The 25,548-nt window shown below is 32.5% G+C and overlaps 1 protein-coding gene and 1 long non-coding RNA gene across 2 annotated transcripts in view; both read right to left on the reverse strand.

Moving 5' to 3' along the window:
- Positions 1 to 1,164: 1,164 nt before the first annotated feature.
- LOC110991999 overlaps positions 1,165 to 25,548 on the reverse strand; it is a 35,384-nt gene continuing 11,000 nt past the window's right edge. Inside the window, exons 3-9 of the mRNA XM_022257615.2 lie at positions 22,600 to 22,647; positions 18,839 to 18,912; positions 14,507 to 14,712; positions 8,384 to 8,411; positions 7,937 to 8,021; positions 3,242 to 3,415; positions 1,165 to 2,719 (exon numbers count right to left, since the gene is read on the reverse strand). Of these exons, the coding sequence (XP_022113307.1) occupies positions 2,508 to 2,719; positions 3,242 to 3,415; positions 7,937 to 8,021; positions 8,384 to 8,411; positions 14,507 to 14,712; positions 18,839 to 18,912; positions 22,600 to 22,647 (827 nt within the window). The 3' untranslated portion in view covers positions 1,165 to 2,507. The remainder of the gene's footprint in view (positions 2,720 to 3,241; positions 3,416 to 7,936; positions 8,022 to 8,383; positions 8,412 to 14,506; positions 14,713 to 18,838; positions 18,913 to 22,599; positions 22,648 to 25,548) is intronic.
- On the reverse strand, positions 10,562 to 11,622 carry LOC110995174. The gene is made up of 2 exons (XR_006750431.1): positions 11,003 to 11,622; positions 10,562 to 10,710 (listed from the first exon to the last, which is right to left on the reverse strand). It is a non-coding gene; the product is annotated as an uncharacterized LOC110995174 (long non-coding RNA).

Consider the following 25,548-nt stretch of genomic DNA (forward strand, 5'->3'; position numbering starts at 1 on the left):
ACTAGCGCCGTTTGGAACACGCAACACATCTGCTACGCACAGCTACCTACGCGATTTTCATTAGACCACATACGAATGCGACTATATTTCCAATTAAAACAACGACAATGAAATCCAGAAAGAAAGACCGCCATTAAAAAAACATTGTATATATGTATATTTAATGCAACAAAACAATTAATAGCCAATTGGTTGTTTATAGTAAAATAAAATGTGCGTCAACAAATCAACAACAAAAGACACCATTTTTTATATCTATTGAATATTACTTTTGTCAATTCATCGTCCCGCCATTAATTTGTCAAAATATAGTCGCATTGTGTATATATCTCAGCCAACTAGTTTAAATATTGGTTCAATTTACAGCCTGGCCTTTTAACTAAATGGCGCCGTTTAACTAGCGGCCTGAAACATATTCAGCCTTACATCATCAAAGTTGTGGTTTGTCGGGGCCATATTGACAGTTTGAAGAGTTTAATTTCGAGTTTAAGAGTGGCAAAAAGTGAAATTAAATTTTAAATTAACAATTAACAGGCTAGACAATTAGTAATGAAGCATCATCGATCCAAGTCTTTTGACTTGCCTAGCTGTTTGATTAACTGGCGGGACATCTTTCAGGCCAGTAGTTAAATGGCTAGGCTGTTAATTGTACTGCTAATTAAGTTGGTTGTGACATATAGATCTTATATCTACGAACGATCGATGTATGGATTTGGTTCAATTTAATAAGATAAAAATATCTTCGTTATTTAATAACATAGTAATAAATATTCTGATATTATAACAAACATAATTGTTTTATATTGTTCTTGATACGTTACACAAAATATAGATTTTCAATTAAAAATAATGCAAGCTATCGTATAAAAATATCATTACAATTAGTATATGACGACACCAACGTCTTGTTTAAAAAAAATATATACATATTTCATACTTGTAACAGTTTGTTCTAATATACTTGTAAGTAAATTGATGACCAAGCGAATTGTGCGAAAAGACAGTTTATGTAATACATTTGAAAACACATAATATTTTTTCAACACCATTTGGTTCAATACACAGATTAGCATTATTAAAATTTGAAAAACAATTACATATTGTCTACAACATTTACTTAAAATTACATTGCAGAATTATAAATTATATATTTTTTCATTTATTAATATGGTTGACAAAAACGAATTTTTCTAATTATAAACAAAATTAAAGGATAAAAATTGCTTAAACGAATTACACAATTACTAGTTGTATGTCAGGCCAGTTTTTTTTTATTTTGATTGATTCTGCAATATAAGAATTCGCAGGAGTAGGAGGAGGATATACGCAGGTGCCACACCTTAACACGCACGCAGGATACAGGTAACATACGTAAGGCAGTCTTTGGGTAGGTCGGAACATTTTAGCCACTAATTATTATATATTCCTTTCAATAATACTAACTACACACCTTTCGTAAAATTGGATAGAGGCCTAATACTTCCGGGTATTTGTTGGTCCTAATTTTAAGGCCTAAACCGAACTAGGTTTATCATCCGGTATTTTAGGTCACGATTTTGTATAATTTTTTTAAGACCTCATTTGGATTAAGGGGTTCATAAATAACTACCGACCACATATTATATACTACATCCTAACACCGATTTTCACTTACATCTAAAATATATTTTTTTACTATAGTTTAAATTGGTGTTTACGGGGATTAAGCAAGTCTATTCTATAAAAATAAAAAAATACAGAGACAATGCAAGTTATCTTTTGTTATATTTTGAATATTTAAATTCATCGGGATTATAAGATTGCTTACCCTGGTTACGTGGCTTATAAAAACTCCAAAAAGTTTTGAGAAATTTGCTGAACACCAAATAATAGTTACACATTATAAATTGTATAAAAAGGAAGTTATTTAAAAACATATGGCATTATAAATGGTATAAAATATGCTTAAACAGGAGACTATAGTGCTCGGAGTTTTATTCTATTCTAGGTGCCTTTGTAGGCTGTAGAGTATAGTAAACTACCAATCTAAACACATATCTATGACACCGTAACTATAGAGCATGCAACTACATAGTACTGAAAAATCAATCGATATTGTGTCATTAATATTCTCTCGTGTTTATTACCCTATAAGGTATAAAAGTCATAAGACGCTTCCACAATTTCACCATAGATTTCCTTTAATAATTGGCACATCAGTTTCATGTTTTGTGACCAGCACATTGAGCAATTACTGAAAAAATTTATTTTAAACTAATCGTGTGTCAATTATGAAAAATATTTAACGTTTTTTTGTTTGCCTTAAGTCGAACATAATAAAATCTTATCTAACTTCACAAAATCAATAGTTTTACGGCATAATAATAACAACGAATTTTTCGGTTAAATAAAAAATAATCTTTATACATTCCACTTTCAGTTAAGGCTAAACTTGTCACTCTTTAAATGGTTTCCCCAATCAAGACTGAAAAAAGGCTTCGTGCGAACCTAAATAATGAATATTTCCTTTACATCATAAAATCTCCGCAATCAACGCTAAAATCCCAATCATCAGAGACAGTAGCAGCATCATCGTATTCAGCAAGAGCTTGATCATACGCGGAGGCTTCGTAAGCTGTGACTCCGTCCAGCATGGAGCAAGCTTCTGAGACGTTGGAGTGGTGCATAATAGGCATCGCGTGAAGAGCAAAGTCCTCACCGTCCTGGGACCAAGTTAATCCTGCAATTTTAGTAAGTAAAGTCACTACATCCTTAAACAGAACACTACAATGTGAAACAAGCACACCGTCTGGATGTCTTTTCTTAGCAGTCCACCAGTTTCATATAATATGAAGTGCTTCTTGCTGCGATGATGGTAAGTCACATGAAGATGGTTAACTAAATGAAGTTTATTGCATTATGTGTCGTTGTATGTGACATATTTTAATGCAATATCTTTTTTTGTAAATGTAACAGGAACCAAACGTGATAACCTGATGCTAAGTGATACCACCGCCCATAAACACTCACATTGCCGAAAGTCTCCCACGTACGTTGCCGGCATTTCAAGAATTGGTATGCTCCTGAAGGACCGTAAGTCGAATTGGTTCGGAAATACTACAGTGGGCAGCTGGTTCCACATAGTGGTGGTGCGCGTTGTGGAACGACGGACGTCGAGGTGATACGTATGGTATTTTGTATTTTGCCTTGACGTCCGATAGTGAAATTCAGCTGCAGATAAAAAATAATATGTGTTACTTACGTCCACTCCAGACTCCGTTGGGTAAAGTGACCCAGCCCCAACCCTGGCCCCAGGCGAGCTCGTGATTCAACTGCCCAGCTAATGGCACCTGTCGCTTGATGACCGCAACTAGTCCACGACCGTCGAGGGCGCCACAAGCATTGCGACCATTACGACTGTACAAATCCGGTGTGGCTGAAACACAATTTAATTTAGTCCGAAAGACATGGTAAAGATAGGGTATGACATTTACAAAATTTAACTATTTCCAGTCTATAAACAGACACTTTTAATGTGTTTAATTGATAATTTTTATTGGCAATTACATAAACAATCTTCTGTGAGTACCACCGTAAAGCAATTTTGTTGCAAGACAGAATTGCTCCTGTAAGTTATAAAGGCGCTTACATTTTAGTTTAGGTTATGTAAATTTACGTGTGAATTATACAAAATATATTTAAAGAGCGCAAAGTAATTTTATACTATATTGAATTACATAAAGTTTCTAACTTCTATTAAGAGCAAAACGAAAAAGCCTTTATGATGAAATACCTTTATTATTCCCACGTCATCCATTATGTTAGTATTAAAGTACGTCTTTTATATAAAGACGTAAATGAGATTATATTGTTAGCGAATGAAACAGGCCTCTGAGCTAGGCCCGATAATGTAACCCGACAAAGGAACAACTGATCCACTAACAGCGCATTACTGAGCAGGATATGTTTGTGTTAAACGTTTGACTAAACGCCAGAGAAGTTTTTTTGTATCTAGATAGAAGTGCTTATTTCATAGAAGATAATATTGCCTTTCGACTAACTCATACTTCTGTACAGTAGAAGGGGATTGGAGTATAATTTTAATCTTTATAGAAAATTGGTAGTTAGGATCTTTGTGTTTATTTTATATCGTTTTAGAGAGCGGCAAAAACATATTTAATTTTATCATATCTCCAATCAAATCAAAAACTTACACATTTATCCAAACTACTATTATAAATCTATGCCAATATAATAAAGGGGAAAAATTTATTGTTTTTGTATGTATGTTTGTAATGTTTCCACACAAAACATCAGAAAATATTTCGGAACTCCAAAACATGAAATTATTTTACGGCCACAAAACAAAACTACGCCAAATTATTACAACAATATAAATTTAAAAAAATAAAAGAAATTTTAGCTTTTATTTTTAAAAATTAAAATTTAATCAATTTAAAAATTCCTGGATTGATTAAAAAAATTCTTTCATTACCTATTTAAAATCAAAAATGTTTACCTGTACAGGTATTTAAAACGTTTTCAATTTACTAATGCCGGACATTGTACGTAAATTATGTAACGAATTTAAAATCTATTAGATAGGTATACATATTCGTTGAAAAGTAAACTATATATTGATTAGATTGTGAATGTAAGTGTATATTTAATAATCTGAAAGGAAGTAATTAAAAGGCAAGAAAACTAAGTAAAATAAAACTTTTAAGGTAACAAAAATAATATATCGACGCATGCGCAATGGCTTAAAAGCGTCGCAGAGTCGGCAACCGCTGTCCTTGTCTGACAAATGACGTTACGCGCTAACTCTCTTTCACTCTACCACAAATATTTATCATCTTTAACCGCCAGCAACCCTTATTTGCGGCCAGATTTAATTAGGCAATCTTATATGAAAATTAATAGAAAAAAATAGCTTCAAACGTATAAATATATCGAAATCATACCTGTTTACACTTGGCTGCAAAGAGGTGCGGCCATGTGCGCAACGGCAACCGTGATTTTTTAGAATCTTCATATTAATTACTGTGATGTAGACGTTATTTTATTTAAAAATTAAATGAACGTAATCTTTTACCAAAAATTAATTCAAAATAATTTAATTAAAAATATTGGCGGCCAAATTTTGATAGGCAACCTAGTAAATATATATTCTCCTAATTATAAATAATTTCGTTTCTTGTTTATAGTGTTTTCATTCTTTATAGCTATTATTTTTAGATTTTTGTTTGTTTTTTTGTTTTGACACTTTATTGTATTCACTTAATTTCGCTGGTCGTGTCCACATGTCCTAGGGACGGCACCGCATTTTTTTATATTTCGAATGTAAGTTGATGTTGACATGTGTTTGTCCTAATTTTGTGGTCCAATAAAAAATAAAAAAAATAAATAAACATAAAAATTTGGTTTTAAACAAAAACTCGATGAACGCACCAATCCTGCAGTGGGATCTCGGACCATATAGTCCATCTTAGTAGACGTTCAACTATAACTGATTAATTTAAAGTCTGAATGTAGAGTGCAAAATTAAATTACAATACTGATTAATTTTTTGTTTTATGTGATACGTGCTACTAATCCTTCCCAATTGGTTTTATTGAAGAGACGGCATCCACTTATGATGTTAGATCCAATTCGTTCCCATTTTATTTTTGATTAGTTGAGCCGCGCTTAGTACAGAGAAAAGCGATTAATGCGACCTTTTACGAGCGACTCATGACATGCTATATGCATTAAAAGTTTTGTTTCGGATTCGCCCGAATCAAATTAAGTTTAGAGGAAATAAACGGATCAACGTCCAGGCTTAAAAAAACCCAGAGATTTAATGGACTTTTGTATTATATATAGAATTGCCATAGACATTTCCACGTATCGAAGGATAATCCATTTAGCCGGATCGTCACCCGTCACAAACAGAAAATATTTACAATTTGCGCTTTGGGGATTTTTTAACATGACGACGCGGACGGTCAATACACAAAACCTTTTAGCCCTTAATTATATTCTTATCTTTATACTAATGCTACACTGAATCAACTGGTATAAATTCGATTTTCATCTTCAGACATACTTTGAAGGAGGTCATTCACTTAAAATTTATCAAGAACTCTATGTTTGATTAGAATTTATAGAGGGATTTTGTCGAAAAGCTATTTCATACATAATGCGTCCTCTAACCAAGTTCTGTGTGTGGAATGAATAGCTATTTGTATATGAATTAAATTAAATGATTAAGTGCTATAAGTAGTAGTATTTTCACAAAATTAAATCATATAATGACGAATTTTAAGGGTTCCTACTACATTTTTAAAGCATCTTTGGATTTTTGATAGCAATACCACCATTTTTTAGCGAAATGAATGACTGAGCGGATGTAATTATGTTCAAATTTTCGTAAACCACTAAAGTTTAAATTGATTTATATTCGAACGTACGTACCCAAACGTAGACATTATAAACATTCTCTCATTCTTCTTCATTCATTCAAATTCTCAAATATCTAATATCTGCAAATGTCTTTTTTCATTTCAAATCTGAAATTTTACATTAAAATAAACAGTATATCGAAAATCGATTATTTGAACTGATCAAAGACATTTAATTTACAGTGCACGTTTATACGCGTCGTATGATATGTACTGATACGGCTCTCTTTAAGTAGGTACAATTACAATGCATGATTTTAAAGATAACTGCCATGTTAATACTAGAAGTTTGACATGGACCCCAGCTGATTTTTTAACTTTAAGTTTGATTGCTCTTTATAACAGTTTATATACAATTTAATTGATAAGATAACCTAGTATCTTTCTCGTAAATAGGTAAAATGATCTTCATCTGTCTGTCAGTTGTCTCTGTCTAGACAGTCACCAATGGATGACATGTGTCGTCCGTAAAAAATGCACTTTAACAGTGCAGTTACACCTACGTTTAAATATTATTTTACGGGTATAAATGATGTCGAAGTACTTATTGAGTTTCGAAAGTAACCGAGGACGTTAATAGATCTCTAGAACGTGAGAAGCTCAAATTAAAACGACATATCACTCGCGTTTCAGATGGCTACAAGTTAACTCTGAAATCGTATTTCCTAGCTTTTGAAGGATCGTTATGTTGCCGTGAAATACTGTTTAAAACTTAGTTGGGATTTACTATATACATGCAGAGTTAGTTAGTTATTTGACAATTTTGCGTCAATACGCAAATACGGATATATGTGCTTAAAAAGTAGTTTTATTGGAATCATTTTTCATGTTGAATCACACAGTATCTACTTAATAAACAAAATAATAATAACAGTTTCAACTTTAGCGTCAAAAAACGTTTATAGAGATTACTTTAAGGGAGAATTATGCTCTTACAAGATACCAAACTACTAATTAGTTAAATTGTTAGTTAGCTTTTGACTATTCATAAATTACTGCAATCGATATCTGAATGAATAGAAAGAGGTCGCTAACTGATAGAGCCATTCATAGCGGTTAAATTCAAAGTCCCTTTTTAGTATTACACCAATTTGTTGGCTTTGATAAAAGCTGTATATACGTAGAATAAACAAGAATTTTGCCAGAATTTTTTCATGTTATGTTGTAGCAACTAGTGTAAATCCACGTAGTGTAATTACGTGATTTAAAATAAAAATATGCGTAAATTTCAAACTTATTACATATTCGTTATACTTGGAAGTGACATTAGCTTTTGTAATACAGAAGCAATAACCCTTTTAACGATGACAATATTCACGTATTTTCAGCATATAACTTTTAAAACTAGTTTTAAAATACAATTTATTTTGTATGCAATTAGCAATGCCCATTTAGTATTAACAGTCCGAACATACGCCATTATTATAAGATAACTAAAATCTTCCTACTAAAAAAATTATATGTATGGATATTCCATGCTATGTACTTTCTAATAATGCACTGAATTAACTTACGCCTCACTCGAACAGTCGGCCTCTTAAAGGCAGTACGCAGGTACGGCATGGACATCACCAGCTCGATGTGAGGCGGAGGAGGCAACTGTAAGTCAAATCAATTTAACTTTATTAATTATCTTCAAATTTGTCTCAAATCTGATTGCGAGTCCCACGCTACTTTATTCTCTTAATACATCATCGAATCCTAGGACTCTTATATCCTAGAGTAAGATTGGCTGACACAGTCTAAACTTTTAGTAAAACTGCGGTCTGACAAAAAGTGAGAATGACACTCAATTCAGATTGAGTAACTTTGTGGTAAGGTAAGGTTATTACAAATATTATATTACATTTTGAAATAGACTCATTGCCAAATTCTAATCACTCTAAAGCTTTCATTTTTTGTTTTTATTCTCGACTTCTAATAATAAATCAGATTTCTACATAAATATTAATAATACATACGGTCTTTGATATTGCAGCCATCCATTCTCTGTATAGCGTTAAAGTAAATAAAAATTGATAAGTATAGCAATTTACGCTTTTATTTGAATATAGTAGAGTGACATGGCAATGCTGAAGTCGAAACTTGTTGAAAATCTTGTGTTCGTACGTCCGGGCTTTGTGCATCAATGGTTTGATGTGCGCAAATAACACTTCCTCATCTAAGTATCGTAGGATAAGCGTTAAGAAACAAATGTGGAAGGTGTATCGAGGCACAGAAGGCTAGATTACCTACCTATACGATCCATAAATCATAAGTCCATAAAGAAACGCAAAATTGGTTGTCTCGATCAAAGGGGTAAACGCCACCAGTGCCTCGTCTGAATCAAGAAAGAATCTGTATTTTTCCATTTATATAAATAGACTTAATACGATGTTTCGACCCTCATATTGCTTAAGATTACCGAACTTAACTCAACCCGCACTAGGGAATGCAATCTCGAGCCGAGATCGTATAATTCACAATCTCGTGAAAATGCCTTCTCAGACTCAACACTGGTTGGCACCTGAGTGAGTAAACTCTCTGCAAACTGTGCTCACTCGTAAAGATTCATTTTTTTCATAAGTGACTCTTATCTAACCCGCAGAAATACCGGAAGGACTTTAAGCTACGCTCAGAGTGTCTTCTTATATACCTATTGAACTATTGAAATCCTCTTGATTCATTGAAAAATGCAATTCGCTTTAGTATTTTGTTGTGGTACTAATCTCATTTCCACAAGTGGAGTGGTTTAAAAGAATGTCGGACGACAAAATCGTTGGTTTATAATGTTGATTTTTTTAATCAAAAGCTTAATTAAATTCTATATAGCAAAAATCAAATTATACTAAAGATACAGTCAAGCATGGAATACATAATAGGTACAGTCCGTATTAGTTTTTTTTCGGTCCAAGAACCTTCGGTAACCAGCAGCTCTTACCACTATCGACCATTCTTTGGACAATGATAGAATGTAGTCGCTCACTCAAACAAAGATATAATCGACACGATAATCTTTTCTAAATAAAAATTTGTGAAAGACCGATGTTAAACGCAGTATGCGTTCTGGTCCAGTCCAACGCGTATTGGGCGCACCTACGTCATCACTCATCGTCGCGCTCAAAGCCCGCAATAAAATCTTTGCAATAGCTTAATTAATCACTCACACACGAATTTTTCTCAAAATATTATTTACTTGAATCCCCTCCCCTCCATGGTTATTTAAACCCTTGTTATTATGAATTCATGGTAGTTTTAAATTTGTCCCTCGTCGTTTTGAAACTCAAGAGTTTCAAACAATCGAGAGTCGACTGTAAATACAAAAAGGTTCAAACATTTACGAAACTTAGAAACAAAAACATAAATAAAATGTATTAAACTGAATGAACTAAGTATTCGGGTGTGTTGTGTGAGGGTGTGAATCTGAGGGTGGGTGTGGCTGGGGTGTGCTCATGTTGCAAGTTATTACGGTAATGGCGCTTCTAAACGGGCCATGTTTTGCTGCAATTGATGGCTGCAACACATGGCCCGGCAACATTGCAAACAATGTCAGCCACACTATGCAATGTTGCAGTAATGTCCCGGCCATATAGCCAAACATGTTTTGTGTAGCCACTTATGGCCGATATGGCCCCGATGGGTTGCCGAACGATCGCTAGGCTATCGAATTCAACTGCAATATTGCACAGCCAGTTCTATTGTTGTTTCAGTCACTCTCTTTGTTATGGCATAGTGTATCCTTTTCTACGCGACATGAAGTTTGCTATGAGTGAAGTGTGCCTGTTGCTATATTCTGTGTTTTGCGATCAGCTGCATTTTGACAACTACGTAAAAATGGTTACTGGTCTAACAAGACAATTACTGATTTTATTGAAGAAATACATTTGCACCCCGAGTTGTGGGATATAAAAACCGGCTCATACAAAGATAGAAATTCTAAAAAAGATGCCTGGAATGAAATCGCTGAAAAGTTTGGCATAACAAGTAACGAGGCTTACAAAAAATTCAGAAGCCTAAGAACTTACGCAAATAATGAGGAGAAAAAGAAGAAAAGTGGTAGTGCTGGCGGTAAAACAGTAAAGTGGTTTGCTTAAGATGCGATATCGTTTCTCTTTACTCAAAATACCACGAATATAGGATTACATAGTGAAAATGAAAACTTCTAACGTAAGTATCTTTAATAAAATATTTTAGTCATTATAAATGTACATATCTCTGTATTACGTATGTATCATATCGATTGATAAATTGAACTTCTTCCCTCGAAATCTTTTGCAACTTGTTTCCATTCTGTTACTCCTGACGGCATCTGAAAGGCTTAAAGATATACTAAAAATTTTATGCATTCACAGGCGACTGAAACTACATACTGACATCAGTGCTGACCCACGTGAAGTCGTAGAATCAGAAACAACCGACACTTTGGAAGCCGTCGATACTACTCCAAAACCACGTACTAAAAGGCTCAAAATATTATACGCGATGCTGGCGAAAATAAAAACGAATATGCTGCTACTAGATACCTATTATTATTAAATTTAAAAAGTACATAATAGTTACTACCTATGCGTAACATATTTAATAAACCTATGTTAACTTACCTTGATGTATTATTTTAATCCTTCTATAATAGCTGTACACACCTCTTGTATAAAAGTTGAAATCTAACACTCTACTTGAAATCTAACATCTAACACGGAACAGGTACATAAAACTTTTAAATGAATCTCATGTTGCCAAAAACCGTAGAGTTATCGCAAAACTCGTGATGGCGATGAAACAGGTATTGCTGTTCTCATGTTTGTATCATTTCTTTTTATTTTTGGTCCAATTTTGTTTAAGAGAAAGTCAAAGTCGCCTTTTGAAATTCTAGCCAAGTTCTTGAATAATTTATTATCAAGGCTTATTACTGCTAGACTCAAATTGTCTACAGTTTCACGCCTATTTAAATAAGGTCGAATCCTCAATCTCTTCTTTTTCTGTTCTTTTAAAATTAATATAAGCTGCTGCGACAAGTGTGATCTCATCAGCCATTGTTGCCGGTATGTGTGGCCCGTTTAGGAGTCTGCATCATGGGCCATACTATTGCTGACATATTGCAACACATGGCCCGGCCATAGATTGCTCGGCCATCATCTGCATTAAAACATTTTTGTGATGGCCGGACAATTAATTGCCAATAGTGCAGCCATCAATTGCAGAAAAACATGGCCCGTTTAGAAGCGCCATAACGCAAACTAATACCTTATAGTGTTCCTTCTAAGCATATTTCGTGGTGGCTTAAACAAGTTGAGATCTACATAGTAGTATTTTATCTTATTGTTTTCGTCGAGAGTTCAAAGTGTCAATTTTAAAATCTTTACGCACGTTAACATAAGATCTAAAATAAGTATTAAAGGAGAACAATTGTATATTAAGTTTTGGATCTTTTGAATTTTTTTGACCAAACATTGCAACTATATTCAAGAACATTTCCAACATATGTAAAGTATAGTACTTTGATACAGTTGACATCTTGAAAATGTTCGCTGACACATTTAACAAAACCAAGCTTATAGACTTCGTCATTTTACGTAACTTTATAGTCAAGCCTTATGCCTCAGTCACAAATACAATTTTTTTATAGAACAGGGGGCAAACGGCCAGAAGGCTCACCTGATGTTAAGTGATACCGTCGCCCATGGAGACTCTCAATGCCAGAGGGCTCGTGAGTGCGTTGCCGGCCTTTTAAGAATTGGTAAACTCTTTTCTTGAAGGACCCTAAGTCGAATTGGTTGGGAAATACTTATATTTATTAAAAAAAATTTTTTGTTATTTTGACACACAAATTTTGTAGTATTACTCGAAATAAACTAATTGTACATTTTCAATATATAATTCGTTTCATTAATATTAAAACTAGAGCGTTGATTTCAACATTTTCATTTTATTAATGTATTACTTATTAATTCAGCGTCAAACATATATTAATTCACGCAGTATTAGATATCGTATTCACTTTGAACTGTTATTATTTAATTACTGTGAAAAGAGAAGTAAACATTGTATATTTAGAACAGTAAATATTTGTATGATAAATATAGATAGGTTCTGGCAAGAATATAGTGCTGCCAAATGCATTTTTCACCAGCCTCCTCACATATTCCACAATTCATTTGCCCACAACTTCTGTAACGGTTTCACTATTGATCGATATATGTATTTACACTCCACATCATGGACTTACAGATACAGTAGGTACATCTATAAATGTTTTTATCAATGCACATAAGTAGATCTGGCCTGGCCATCATGAAATGGAGTTCATATAATGGCCACTCAATTAAATTGTTTTGAAATAACTAAGAATATCAGCTAGAGTATTTTCAATATTCTTAACCTGGTAATGAAACAAATTAAAATGGATAGATATAAAATAAAAAACAGATAGATTGGTCCCTGTGGCTGTGTACATTTAATACTGGCACAATTTTCTCGCTGTATTGCGATGCTTTTCATAGAGCGAGAAAATTTCTGGGGTCACCGGTACTATCGACCACTAACCAAGCGCCGACTTGTTACTCGTAACTTACTTTTGAAACTAGCTTTATTAATTACTTTTTCGTCTAATTTTGTCGTTTAAAACTCAATACATTTAAAGGCAATGGATCAAGTTACATGTCAGTTATTAGTAGGTATTGTATTGTTGACTTGAGTATGAGTATATTTAATAGTAAAATTGTATATATGGTTTTCATAGATGCCGTGAATACTTAACAGAATCTATATTATGTTAGAATTCATCTATGAGTATTATGCATATCGTAATACAGGTCTGTGTAACTCAACATTATCCAATCAGTGTCCCTGTATTCCCAAGCCGGGCGAACTTTTTGATGTCACTTTCAAACTATCACATAGAAATTGCTTTAATTACGGTATTGCGTCGCTTTTCTCTCACAGACGTTATTTAATATGAAATAAATTGTAATTATAAATGCTTAGAAAACACTCAGTATTTATTTGTAATTATGTATACTATACCGGTAGCGAGATATTCCTAACGTACAGCACAACACATCACATGAAATAAAACTAACTAGGTACATTTTAATTTTCAATCTAATGATATAAAATTTACGACAATTACGGTGAACTGGATATACAAACAATAATATAAATTCAAAAGGAGATGAATCAAAAGCAAAATATTTTTTATAATTACATATTTAATGATAATTCGCATAGCTAGCTAGTTACACAGTCACAAGACATATTTCCTAATCTCTAAAGAGAAACACCCGCGCGTATTCTCATGTGCATTCCAACAAATAATGCTGACGGACTGTCTAGCTCCCAGTCTCGAATAATAGATTTTAAGTTAGTCTTAAGCAAATTGCCATTGTAATCGGTACAATAAAATATTAATTGAAATAAAATTTATTCTTTTTAAAAACGCTCCAGCGCGACCTCGCGCTTTGACGAGCTAATAAGTATAAACACGCTTTTGTCTTTACACTGATCAGCCCACTACTGAACATATTATGCTCTGGATGAGTACCGTTCATTCTGTTGTGGTCATGAAGAAGAAATCATGTGAGAGTAGAGATTACAATAAGAAAAACTAAATTACACTGGTAATTCATGTAAGGAAGGCTAGGACTATGACTAGGTCGATTCGAGATGATATGTCATAGAAAAAGTATCTCATTTTCAAATAAAACAACTTGGATATCAAAAAGCAATAATCAATAGTGTTTTAATAGAGCCTCTCTTTTTAATTGAAAGTCGTGTTTTTCAACGTCAAAATAAATTATTGTATCAACGTATCATTCAGTCAATTAAGTAAATTGAATTTTTATTTTCTCTAAGCTCTGAAACATACACTTTCGTTTCGTTCTTTCGTTCGAAAAGGTTCCCGGCCTTTCAACGAAATTAACTGTGAAAATAAGTCAGTGAATTTTTGTGTTATATAACTATACATAAATTATTGTGAATAGTATTTAGTTCGTTTTATTTGTATATTGCGTAAGAAGTGTGTATCCGATTATACTACTTAAGTACACATTATTTTTTAAATTTCGAAATTTATACTGAAAATAAAGTAATAAAACCTCTTTGCCTACCTCATTTCGGCATCCGACTTAGCAAGCATCCAAACAACCCGGCCGGGGTCTTTTCGAGACCCCAAAGCCATGAGCTGTGATAATTTTGCTCCAGGAGGCAGCGGTGGTCTTTGCGGCACTTGACCTGTCCATGTTGCAATTGCCAGCATTTCCGGACATTCCTTTACAAGGTGCTTTTGTGTTGCCATGCACTTTCCTGATGCATCCTGAAAAGAGGAGTTGTCAGATATATTTGTGTGATTAGTTGTATAAAACGTATTTCATTAGTAAATTTATAGAAGAACCCAATGAAATAGATTTTTTTGTTTTTTATTTCTTGTTACAATGATAATTTGTATAAAGAACGGAATAATGCGCGAAACAATGGGAAAGTTACTGTGATTTACCAGATTTATTTGTATTTTTAGTGCAATTAAATTATTCGTTGATTAACTTAAATAACAACTAACGATGATTTCATCGACGTCTATTATTTTATTTTTCAATGTTTTTTTATAGATATTTCATTCACATAAATTTGTTAAATAGTAAAAGTGAACCAAAACTAAACATAATAAAAAAGTACTTACTTATGTACGTATGTATATCTAAGTCATCTTAACCTTTCAAATTAAAAAAAGCATCGATATTTTACATTCTATTGATAGAGTATGTAAAATGAATTATTATTATTACTGATGGTGGCTACAATCCAAACTTATTCTTACTAAAAAATACGAATAAATATTTCCCCAATAAATCTCTTAACTTTTGTTGAACAACAACAAATAGCTACTTTCTTACTCCATTTTTTGATAGAAATCGATTCTTTATCGAAGTTTATAAGTTGTCGAGTATTGCAGTTCGACCAAGTCAAGATCCTTGAAGAGCCTCTATGTGAGAACTTTCATCTCGTAGACTTTACTCTAGTTGAATGTTCTAGTTAAATTTGGATCCATAGAATCCGAAGAAAAACAATTAATATTTGTACTAATTGGTACGTTTATTCTTTCAACATGTAAAAAAATATTATTGATATGGTAAACTGTGCTATCTCAATACAAATAAATTTAGGGTCTGTTTCACAATGTCCGGATAAGTTCCAAATAAGCTATTTATTACTTATTGGTAGGATAAACAGTATTTTTGCGTTTCACGACTGTCAGATAGCGCTATTCGTCATGAAACGCGAAGTATCTTATTTGGAACTTTTACCTTTCGAATAATTTGTGTTGCATAGCTATTTGGTACTTTCCATACATTGTGAAACAGGCCCTTAGTAATTTATGCTTGTATATAAATATTTTCACACTACACTTAGACATATACACCTTTCACTATAATATATTTTCATTCCAATATACAAATAATATCCAAATATTAATTGAGTGTATTATACGCATAATGAATAAAACAACGTTTCATGCATATTCCAACATCCTTTATTATTCCGCAACCATCCGTCCCTTGTCAGCAGCAGCGAGTTTTTTCATTATAATGATTACAATTTATAACGTTCAGCCATCTTGGATGGCTCCGAAGCGACTAGTTAAAAACTTATAACATTTTATTATCTCTTAACAAGAACCATTTGTTATACAAGGAGTAATATGAAAAGTCAGTTTTTATTTTTCTATTAATATATTGTTGTTTAGGAATTTGGAGTTTTCTTTTTGATTTCATTTTCAGACGGACCTATGTTATTCATAGACAACGTGGTAGTGTGTACAGTGTAATAAAAAATACAATAGTTTTGCTTTAAATATTGCAAAAAGAGTGTGTGTACTTTTGTACACGCGTTAGAAGATATACTTCTTTGCCGTATGAAAAAAAAACTAAAATGCAGTAGTGATTAACGATAAATATTAAAATAAATCTGAATTATTTTATTTAAATAATTAAATTATATGTTATAATAAGAATATAAAAATAAATTATTAGTACATATATTATCACCGTCGTATATGAAATTCATTTAATAAAAACACTAAAATAACATTTATTTATTTACACTGTTTAATTGTACTGTTACGAAACACGTGTTCTAAATATTAAAAATACTAGAATATACAACTTGATGAAAGTTATCGATTTTCATGCCACCTAAAACTAACTTAACGATGTAGAATTCAGGTGTCGGTGTGCGCGCGCATCGTAAAAATTCACTCTCACAATTTTTCTCCATCGCACCAAAAGTATAACTTCAAAAACTTTAAAAATTTACATAATTTTACTTTGAAAAATGTAATTCGCAATTGGTATTTACAGTAAGCGACCGGTATTTTAAAAATATAATATTTTAATACATCTCAAATAGAATACGGTTCGGTAAACAATTAATATCGATTCTGTAGCAGGTTTACTACAGGCAAAAACGTGAAAAGTGTTAAGATAATAAATAGAAAAACTGGTGGATGAAAAGGATGGCGATAGGGTAGTGATTTATGCTTCGGAACCCCTTCCTCGATCAAATGGTGACACATTTGGTATAAAACCCCGATAGAGTGTCGTTCGATATAATTGATGAAGCGATCGCAGACGATTTATTACCGCTATTGTTTGTCCCATTTTTAAAGCTCCATATCCAAGAAAAGTCGGCTAATTTTGCAACATAGTCTAATAACAACCACCTTTTTTTTGCACAAGTCAAATATAATGGGAAAGTGTCTGAGTACTATTACGACAGTTAACTTATAAACTGGCTAAGTTGTTGTACGCAATAATCCAGTTAAGTCAATTTCTCACTAAACATTTAAGATCTCTTTAACTACTATTAAACTTAACATATATTTTTTTCTCTAATCCACCCTTTTCCCTTAAAATATACTACGATGCTGGTGGACTCTTAAGTAGGGAATAAATACACACTCCGTTGGGGTTTTTTAGAAAGCACTAAGTGTATAACTCTGAATAACGAATATAATTTAATTATTTATGGAAAAGAAAATGGGTTATCGATTTTTGTAATTACTTTTTCACGAATAAGAAAAACTTAATGAAGCAAAAAGTATCGCCAATTTATTAATAAGCAAAATCTTCTGAACCAAACGTATTGTGTAGGAAATCAAGATGGAAACCAATCATAACTTGGGGGTCGTGTTATTGTTATGTAGTACGAGAAACATTTTATTAGCCGTGAAACATACGAAAACCGAATTTCTCATAATTATATTTATTTTATTCTGTAAGCCCATTTCATTATAATAGATGAACATAATATATATTTTAATGTATTACATGGAAACCGATTAATTGTTGGACTTCTTAAACTACCTACGACGTTATGCTTACAAACAGTTACTATAATTATTTTAATTTTAAAACGAGGTAATACTAAATGGGGTCACCGGATGTTAGTAATTGAATCCTTTGAAATCGTAAAAATCTACGCAGCACTTCTTGACAGTCAAAGCTTAACACAACAAAATTACATTCAGAACAGATTGCGCAGGTAACCTAAGCGAATAATTTATACACGAATCAATTACGTGAATTATCCTAAAATATTGATTAAAGTTACCAATAGAAGGAGTTATGTCGAAAGAATGTAGACGCTCCGTTTATGTGTATAAAACTCAATATCGTTTGCTTGTTTTATTGTAGTACAAAACAAGTTGGGAAAGCTTTTGATTAGTTTCTGATATTTATTCATATTGTTCTCTTAATTGCTGGGTTTTAATTTCACATTTTTCTCTGGGCTTTATTACAAATGAGAATATACTTTGTACTTTTACAATAAAATGGCATATAAAAATTGGCTAAAAGTCACTTAGCAAAGAGGGAAATAATCGCAGATCCCTTTTCTTCATAGACGGTGTAGGTCGAACGTATGAGCTCAAGGTCACAACAATCACGCGTATTCTAGCTTATTTTTTTTAAGTCAATAAAATGGTTATGGTTATGACGACTATTTTTATCTAAGCTTCCTGAGATACGCTAAATGAAACGTCAGAAGCAAGATGTCGGAAGTATAGTGACAAGGGCGTGATTAATGTTCGCTTTGAATTCAATTACGCATCTGATTAGACGCTATATTGAACCTGTCATTGCTGGTATATATCAGTTTCTTATTTTAATCTGCGTTGCATTTAATTTTTTAATTTGTTCAACTTAATTAAAAAGTTTCTACACTTACTGCTCTTGACTTTGAGATTATTTACTTTTTTTCATTTTTAAATAACGATGTTTTCTAATTACCTCCATTGATAGAAAAATGTACTGGAGTGATACTTACGTACGGCTTTAGGAAGATTCTATTTATACTTTCTTAAATGAAGTAAACGAATTATCTTTACTAATAATAACATATTCATAAACATTTTCCATCATTATTGAAACGTTTTGGGTACATACCTTAAACCAAGCCATAGTTGAATCATCATATAGCACCACCCATTCTTCGGACCACGTGTTCCATAAGTACTTTCCTAAAAAACAAGAAATAATATTAAAAAGGAAGAAATAATATCAAAAAGTAACGTATTGCAGCGATATATAGCGTTCGGGATGTTTGGGATCCTTTTCCGCACTCGTGCATTCTCCTTCCCAACTGTCAAACCGATGTCTATTAAAAAGAAAAAACCAACCATGAAGTTTTTACTAAAAATAATTCATAGAAGTTTTTATGATTAATGGAAATATTTCTAAAAAGAAGCTACTAATTTGTTTCCATATTAGATTAAATGATGGGATTCATTGAGTTAGGTTAGGTTTCTTTTCATCTCATAAAAATTTCATTTCATATCAATAAAAAAATTGTATCTTTGTCTATCCATTCTGGGAATGGGTGAAGATAACAAAAAAAAAATCTCTGCTTACATTCTTTTACGGTTGGCGCCATTTTACAAAAATTTTCTTGCGACTTGAATTGTTTGTGGCACAAAATGAGTGAGAACCCGAACTCAATATAATTGCATAAAATGCTTCGTTGAACATTTTACCGGAAAAGTGAAAAAGTCGCTACATATACACGTACGACAAATTCACAAATTCAAATTCGTACGATATGAAAAAGGAAATAGTTTTAATAAATTGCTTAATTTTTTTCGCAACTGTATTCAAAATAGTTGTTCAGTACACGCGCGGAACCGTCATTGCAACTTGTTCCGACTGTCAACCAAAAAAAAAGACATTTGTCGGAACTCTTTGCAATGACAGGCTTTCCGCACTTGTAATGAATTATACTATTAAAGGTATATTCAATCTAACAGGCCGTGAATATGAGTTTATAAATGTATAATCATAATATAAAACCCGTAGCTGACTAAATAATAAAACTCATAAAACAATAGGTACATAAAGCAGTTTATATAAAGGAAATACATATTTTTAATTAGGAAATACAGATTCAGCAGGATGTTTAGGATATAAAGATCTTTGTTTAGACTTTTGGACATACAATTTTCAAAATTCTCCTAATTGTTCGTAATATCTATACGATGGGTGCTAAGGTAAATGTTTAATTGCTCCAAAAATAATAAGTCGGCTTCATTGTCAAAAATGTTCAGGTCGTTTTAGTCGCCACGCCAACGATCTGCTCCATCCTAACTTTCTTGCCTCCGTCAATGTTCCATCGTTGTAGAAGCCAATATGCAGCTAAGAACGATGGCAAGCGGCTGTAGGATGTCTCTGATTCGTTGCAATCCTTTGAATATAACAGGCTTTGTTGCTTTGCTTTTGGAATGGTTCTTGTGTGGATAGGTTAGTCTCGTCTCACCGCCCTCGGACAAGCAGAAAAAATGCTGGCAAAGCCGGTCGGCAGAGAAAAAAGAGATTTCCTCAAATTTTGGTTTTGTTCCCTTTTGGAGTTGAGACTGCGAGATATTTAAAAAAATTAATTATACATATTCTAACAACATCGATACTACAATGACGTTAAGCTTATAGCTTTTACTATTGGTTCAGTAATAATTACACAGCTATTGTTACATTATTATTCCAATTAAATCACGTTCGTAATGAAACCGACTCGAAACTACGTATAGAATGAGTCTGATACCGCAATGTTCAATTAGTCGGTTCATAGAGCATGCTTACTTGCATTTATTTGCGTAACTATGAAATTATACCAAACACCATTGAAATTGACATAACTGATAAAACACAGTAGATGACTTCGATTAACGAATTTATGAACAGCAATTGCATATTAACGCGTTAAAATAGTATTTCCAGTTAGAAAAATATATAAATTCATTATTTAATTAACATTCAGTTGTATATCGCAGTGATGATACGACTTTGTCAGGCATCTGAGCCTGACAAAGTCGTTAAATGTTTTGCTTCTGTGTACGAGCGCTTGTTAATTATGCACATAGAAAACAAAGTCTATCAGTGCACAGCTGTGGTTCAAAGGCACTGAAAGGTTAAGAGACTATTTGGTTCAACACACCCATACAAATACATTATATTAACAAAAATACTAAAAACCGAAAACGAGCCCAATTTAGCTGTTAGTTGTAGTGATTAAAAGTGCATTTAAATACTAATAGATAAAATATGTAGCAATTAATCATAAAGCATCGATTTTCTATTTCAAAACAAAACAAAAATCATTTATTCATGTAGGTATGTACACTTATAAACGTCAAAAAAGAAATATACATTGAATGCTTCTGTTTTCAAATCAAGGACGTAGAACGGAAGAGAGGAACTGGCTATAAACTCCCTGTCACTCTTTTTAATCGCCCAGTTTTTTTCTTTTAATCAACGTTTGTTAGGAGCTGGAACCATTACAGTATGTTCCACGTGACATCGTTATCAATAATAATCAAATAAATTTAAAACAAAGATTTGTCCTCTTACATTCTCGTGGGAACAACACGCAAATACATAGTAAAAATAACTAATATCACCTCATACACGAATTCAAGTACGACCACTCACCACCCGTTCACGAGTATTTTGACAAAGATTAAAAGAAACCGTTAATTGAGCGGTATTGACGACGCTTTAATCGTGATCTGTAAGTACTATCAGACATCCGGAACACAGAATTTTAGTAAATTTCTACGATTGATTCTCTACCATTTTGCAACGTAAATAAACTACTGTGTCAAATATTGATTGTTGAGCTTGCACGTGGGGATTGCAAGTATCCAATTCGTGCCTTGATGGGCTCGTTAGTATAATTTAGATACCGCTCGGCTTGTTCCGATTTTTTTTAATAAGGCATGTTGGGGACATATTGTAAGTAACATAGTATAGTGTAAAACGAGATCTGTTTAACTGGAGGAGCATTATATCAATTCTATGAGTATTAATCTATATTAAAACAGATTATTTAACTTTCAATAAAAATTCTTGTTTTGAATCGTGACTTAAATTAATATCGTTAATAAATATTCTGAACTTGAATGCCACTTAATCGCAACTTTCGCCCAAGTGCGAGTCAAGTCGCTTTCGATCACATCTTCAACAGAACTTGAGTAGGTTTTTTGATCTCTATCTGTAAGCGTGATAAGGTTAATGTCAACGCTGCTTGAATACTTTGAGGGCTATTTGGAAGAGTTCTAATAACAACATTTTAAATGATTGTTATGAATATAAAAATAAAAGGAAACAGAAACCTTGCACTCACGATGACGGGAGTCTCTCTATGAACAATACACTATTTTAAAAAGGCTGGACTAGCAATACGAGGCCTTGGTATCTAATACAAATTATAATATCATTATTTACCAAAAGTCTTATTTCAAAAACATATTTTGTATATTTTTACCAAACTCAGTTCGTACATACTAACAATACAATTATAAATTCTGAAGTTTAGTAGTAGTAGTAGTAGTAGTTTAGTACGGTCATGCACTTCTTGATTTTGTGTTTCCATAGCATAGGTGTAGTTAGCAGAGCACTTAATGTTTTTTTTGGTTGAAAAATATGCTGACAGCTTCCTCAACACAACAGAGTATTTCTTCTGGATTTCGAAAAATAAGGTCTTATTAAAACCAATGAAATAGTTCCCTGATCTAATACGTCTACGACGAGCTACAGCGTAGCGGACGTAGACGTTTCAGATATTTAGACTTATATTTTGAATTAAAATTATTGGTTTCTATGTTTTAAATTAAAAAAAAATCACAATTACGCTTAACGCGCAAATTAAGCTTACTTACGTTTATATCGTAGCATGTATCCTCCTTTGATTTGTGTTCCGCCATGTTCTGAAACAAACCAGACACATTAGGTATCCGTAAAAAATATTTTTATTATTATGAACGACACCATTAATAATTATAATTCTAATAGTCCTATTGTGGCCTCTCACATAGATGGTCAATTATACTATGTATCGTTGACTGGAATAATGACTATAAATAAATAGTACTTTATGTTTGTTATTCACGAATACTAAAATATCCTGAGATTTATTACAATTTTTACCAGCTATTATTGCGAAAGTTTTTCATATTATTTGGCAAAAAAGGGAGACACTTATAATTAGACTTATTACTTTAAATTCAATGTATCAGAAAAAAATATTGCTACAAAACAACGTCGTAATTCAATTTGCTGCCGGGTATATTGATGCATAACAAAGCATTGCGTTCAATGAAGTAGAAGACTAGACTTCACGATGTGATTCCAAGTACAATCTTTTACGATCCAGTGAGGCATTAGCATATCTGTGAACATTATACTACTCAATATTTTTTTATAATAAAAATGTAAGCCTTAATTCAGACATAATTTTATATAAACTTCTTCTTGAACTAGTGACTCTGACTCTGACACTTTGTTTGCCCAACTTTGGCAAAGGCTTCCTCCATTTCTTTCCACTCAGCTCTGTTCTGAGCGTTCCTTGTCCATATTTTCACAGTTACAGATTTTATTTCGTCCTCCCACCTTCGAAACTGTCTATCTCGTTTTCTTCTCTTATTTCTTGGGTACCAATATATGAACCCTTTGTTCCACTTATCTATAACCCTTATTATGTGACCAGTCCATTTCCATTTCAAAATTTTCGTGCGGTTTTTAGGATTTTATTATTGCTGTATCGATATTTTTTTGTTAACAGTTAGTGATTCGACTTAAGGACCTTCGAAACTGAAGTATGAATTGTCCGTATATACGAAAGTCCAACCTAATTGTCATTCGTAGGTTTAAAAATAATACATTTTAACCAGAGTGAAGAAAGGTATATAAATGTAGCAATATACAATTACTCAACATTAAAACTAAAAACTGTACAAAGAAATGCCACAAACGAGTGCAATATAAATAATCTATATCATATTATAATACTACACTTCTTTGACAAAATAAGAGGTAAAATATCTCAGAATTTTGTGTAAAAGCATTCCAAATATTATGGACATTAAATTACATATTAATGGATTAAACCCCCAGGTAATGATTTAAATACCGCATTCGACTATTTGTTAATCATTTGTTTAGAGTAGTAATTGCTTAGATACTTGTAAAAAAATACGCAACGCGAATCGCGAACCCGTTTAAATATCAATTACATTCTCGCTAACGAGATTTCTAGGGGCTTGTTAATTTGTAAAAGGCGAATTATAACATAATTTTGATACGTAACTTATTTATTTTTTTGTAGTCATTCTTCTGATTTTATAGTTTATAATTACGTTGTTCAATACGCTTAGGAGATATTGCTGTTTTATAATTATACTTAGTTTAAATTAAAGAAAGAGTAAATTACAGCTTATATATATATATATATATAAGTTAACGTATAGTACGTATAGTAACGTAAAGTATATTAAGCTAACTATAGCACATTTATTGATTAACTAATAAATACTGTAATCTAATATAGAAAGAAAATATGATATTTCAGGAACAAATGAAACAAGCAACGTTAAAAACCAAATAAAAAAACTTAAACTAAATAGAAACTTAAACCTCATTAAGAGCGTGATACACAAAATTACGGTTAGAAGGAAAATTTTGTTGTTGTAATAAATTCTTCGAAACTTCGAAATTGTATAAAAACATCTATTCAGATGTATTCTAACCCGATTCTTAACTCAATTATGAGTTATCTTTATAAGTAATCACTCGATTTCATTGAAAAAATATTAACATTAGAATATAATTCAAGTCCATAACTATAAAGGCATTAAATGTCTAGAGCTTCATATTTTTTAAACTGCAAGGCAGGTGTCTCCTCAGTCGCTGAGACAGGCCCGTTATTACTTTTATGCTAATATCTATTGACTCAGAAGGAAATATAGCAGCGCCAGATCGAAAGATTCCAACCTCTTTAAGTTATCAAGATGTCATTTCTCGTGAAATATAAAATCGTTATAATGAGTTCTCTATTCAGTCACTTCATATCTTACATTGGCAAAAGAATTCAGAGTTGCAGATTGAAATAAATGAAACATCTACACAGTATTATAAAGATAAAATATGAGAAAAATAAAAGCAATGATCGTTTGTTAGAGCTTGACCCCATTCCACTGCATCCCAATTAATTTGTTGGTCGAGGTTACGAAATAGTTTTATATAAATGTTTGCTGTGGGTCATTCTGTACGTACCGGCATTGTTTGATATTTTTAGTGAAACCAAATCCAAGTTGCTGTTGTTTTTTCATAGGCTACAATTAATCATTTTAAATATCCTAAATTGAAATCTAAACATATAAATTAAATATACGATATATACAATTTTATCCTACATAGTAATACTAAGAAATAAAAATCAAAATACGTTTTTTCAGTTTAGATGCGTCTTAGGGCATGCTTATGAATGTCAAGATTGTTAACAAAATTCCCGAAAGAGCAAGAATACGCCTCACCTTCACAAAAACTACCTGGAGGCCTGGTTCTGCGAATGACGGGCAAGAAACTTAGTAAAAATTCATAAATAAGAACATATTTAATAATTTTGTCCCTGTGCACACCTTCGCCAGTAGCATTCCCTCGCTGTATTCGATACTTCTTCGTTGATCGAGGAAAGCACCAGGTCTGGGGTCGCCGGTAATATCTAGAATATCTTTAATTAGGGCCTGTGCCCTTGAACCCGGCCCATGAGTCTCTGAACAATTGACGTGCAGATGTATTTATATCGTTGTCTCTTGGGAAGGGTTCAATCG

The sequence above is a fragment of the Pieris rapae genome, chromosome 1, assembly GCF_905147795.1.
Source record: "Pieris rapae chromosome 1, ilPieRapa1.1, whole genome shotgun sequence".
NCBI lineage: Eukaryota > Metazoa > Arthropoda > Insecta > Lepidoptera > Pieridae > Pieris > Pieris rapae.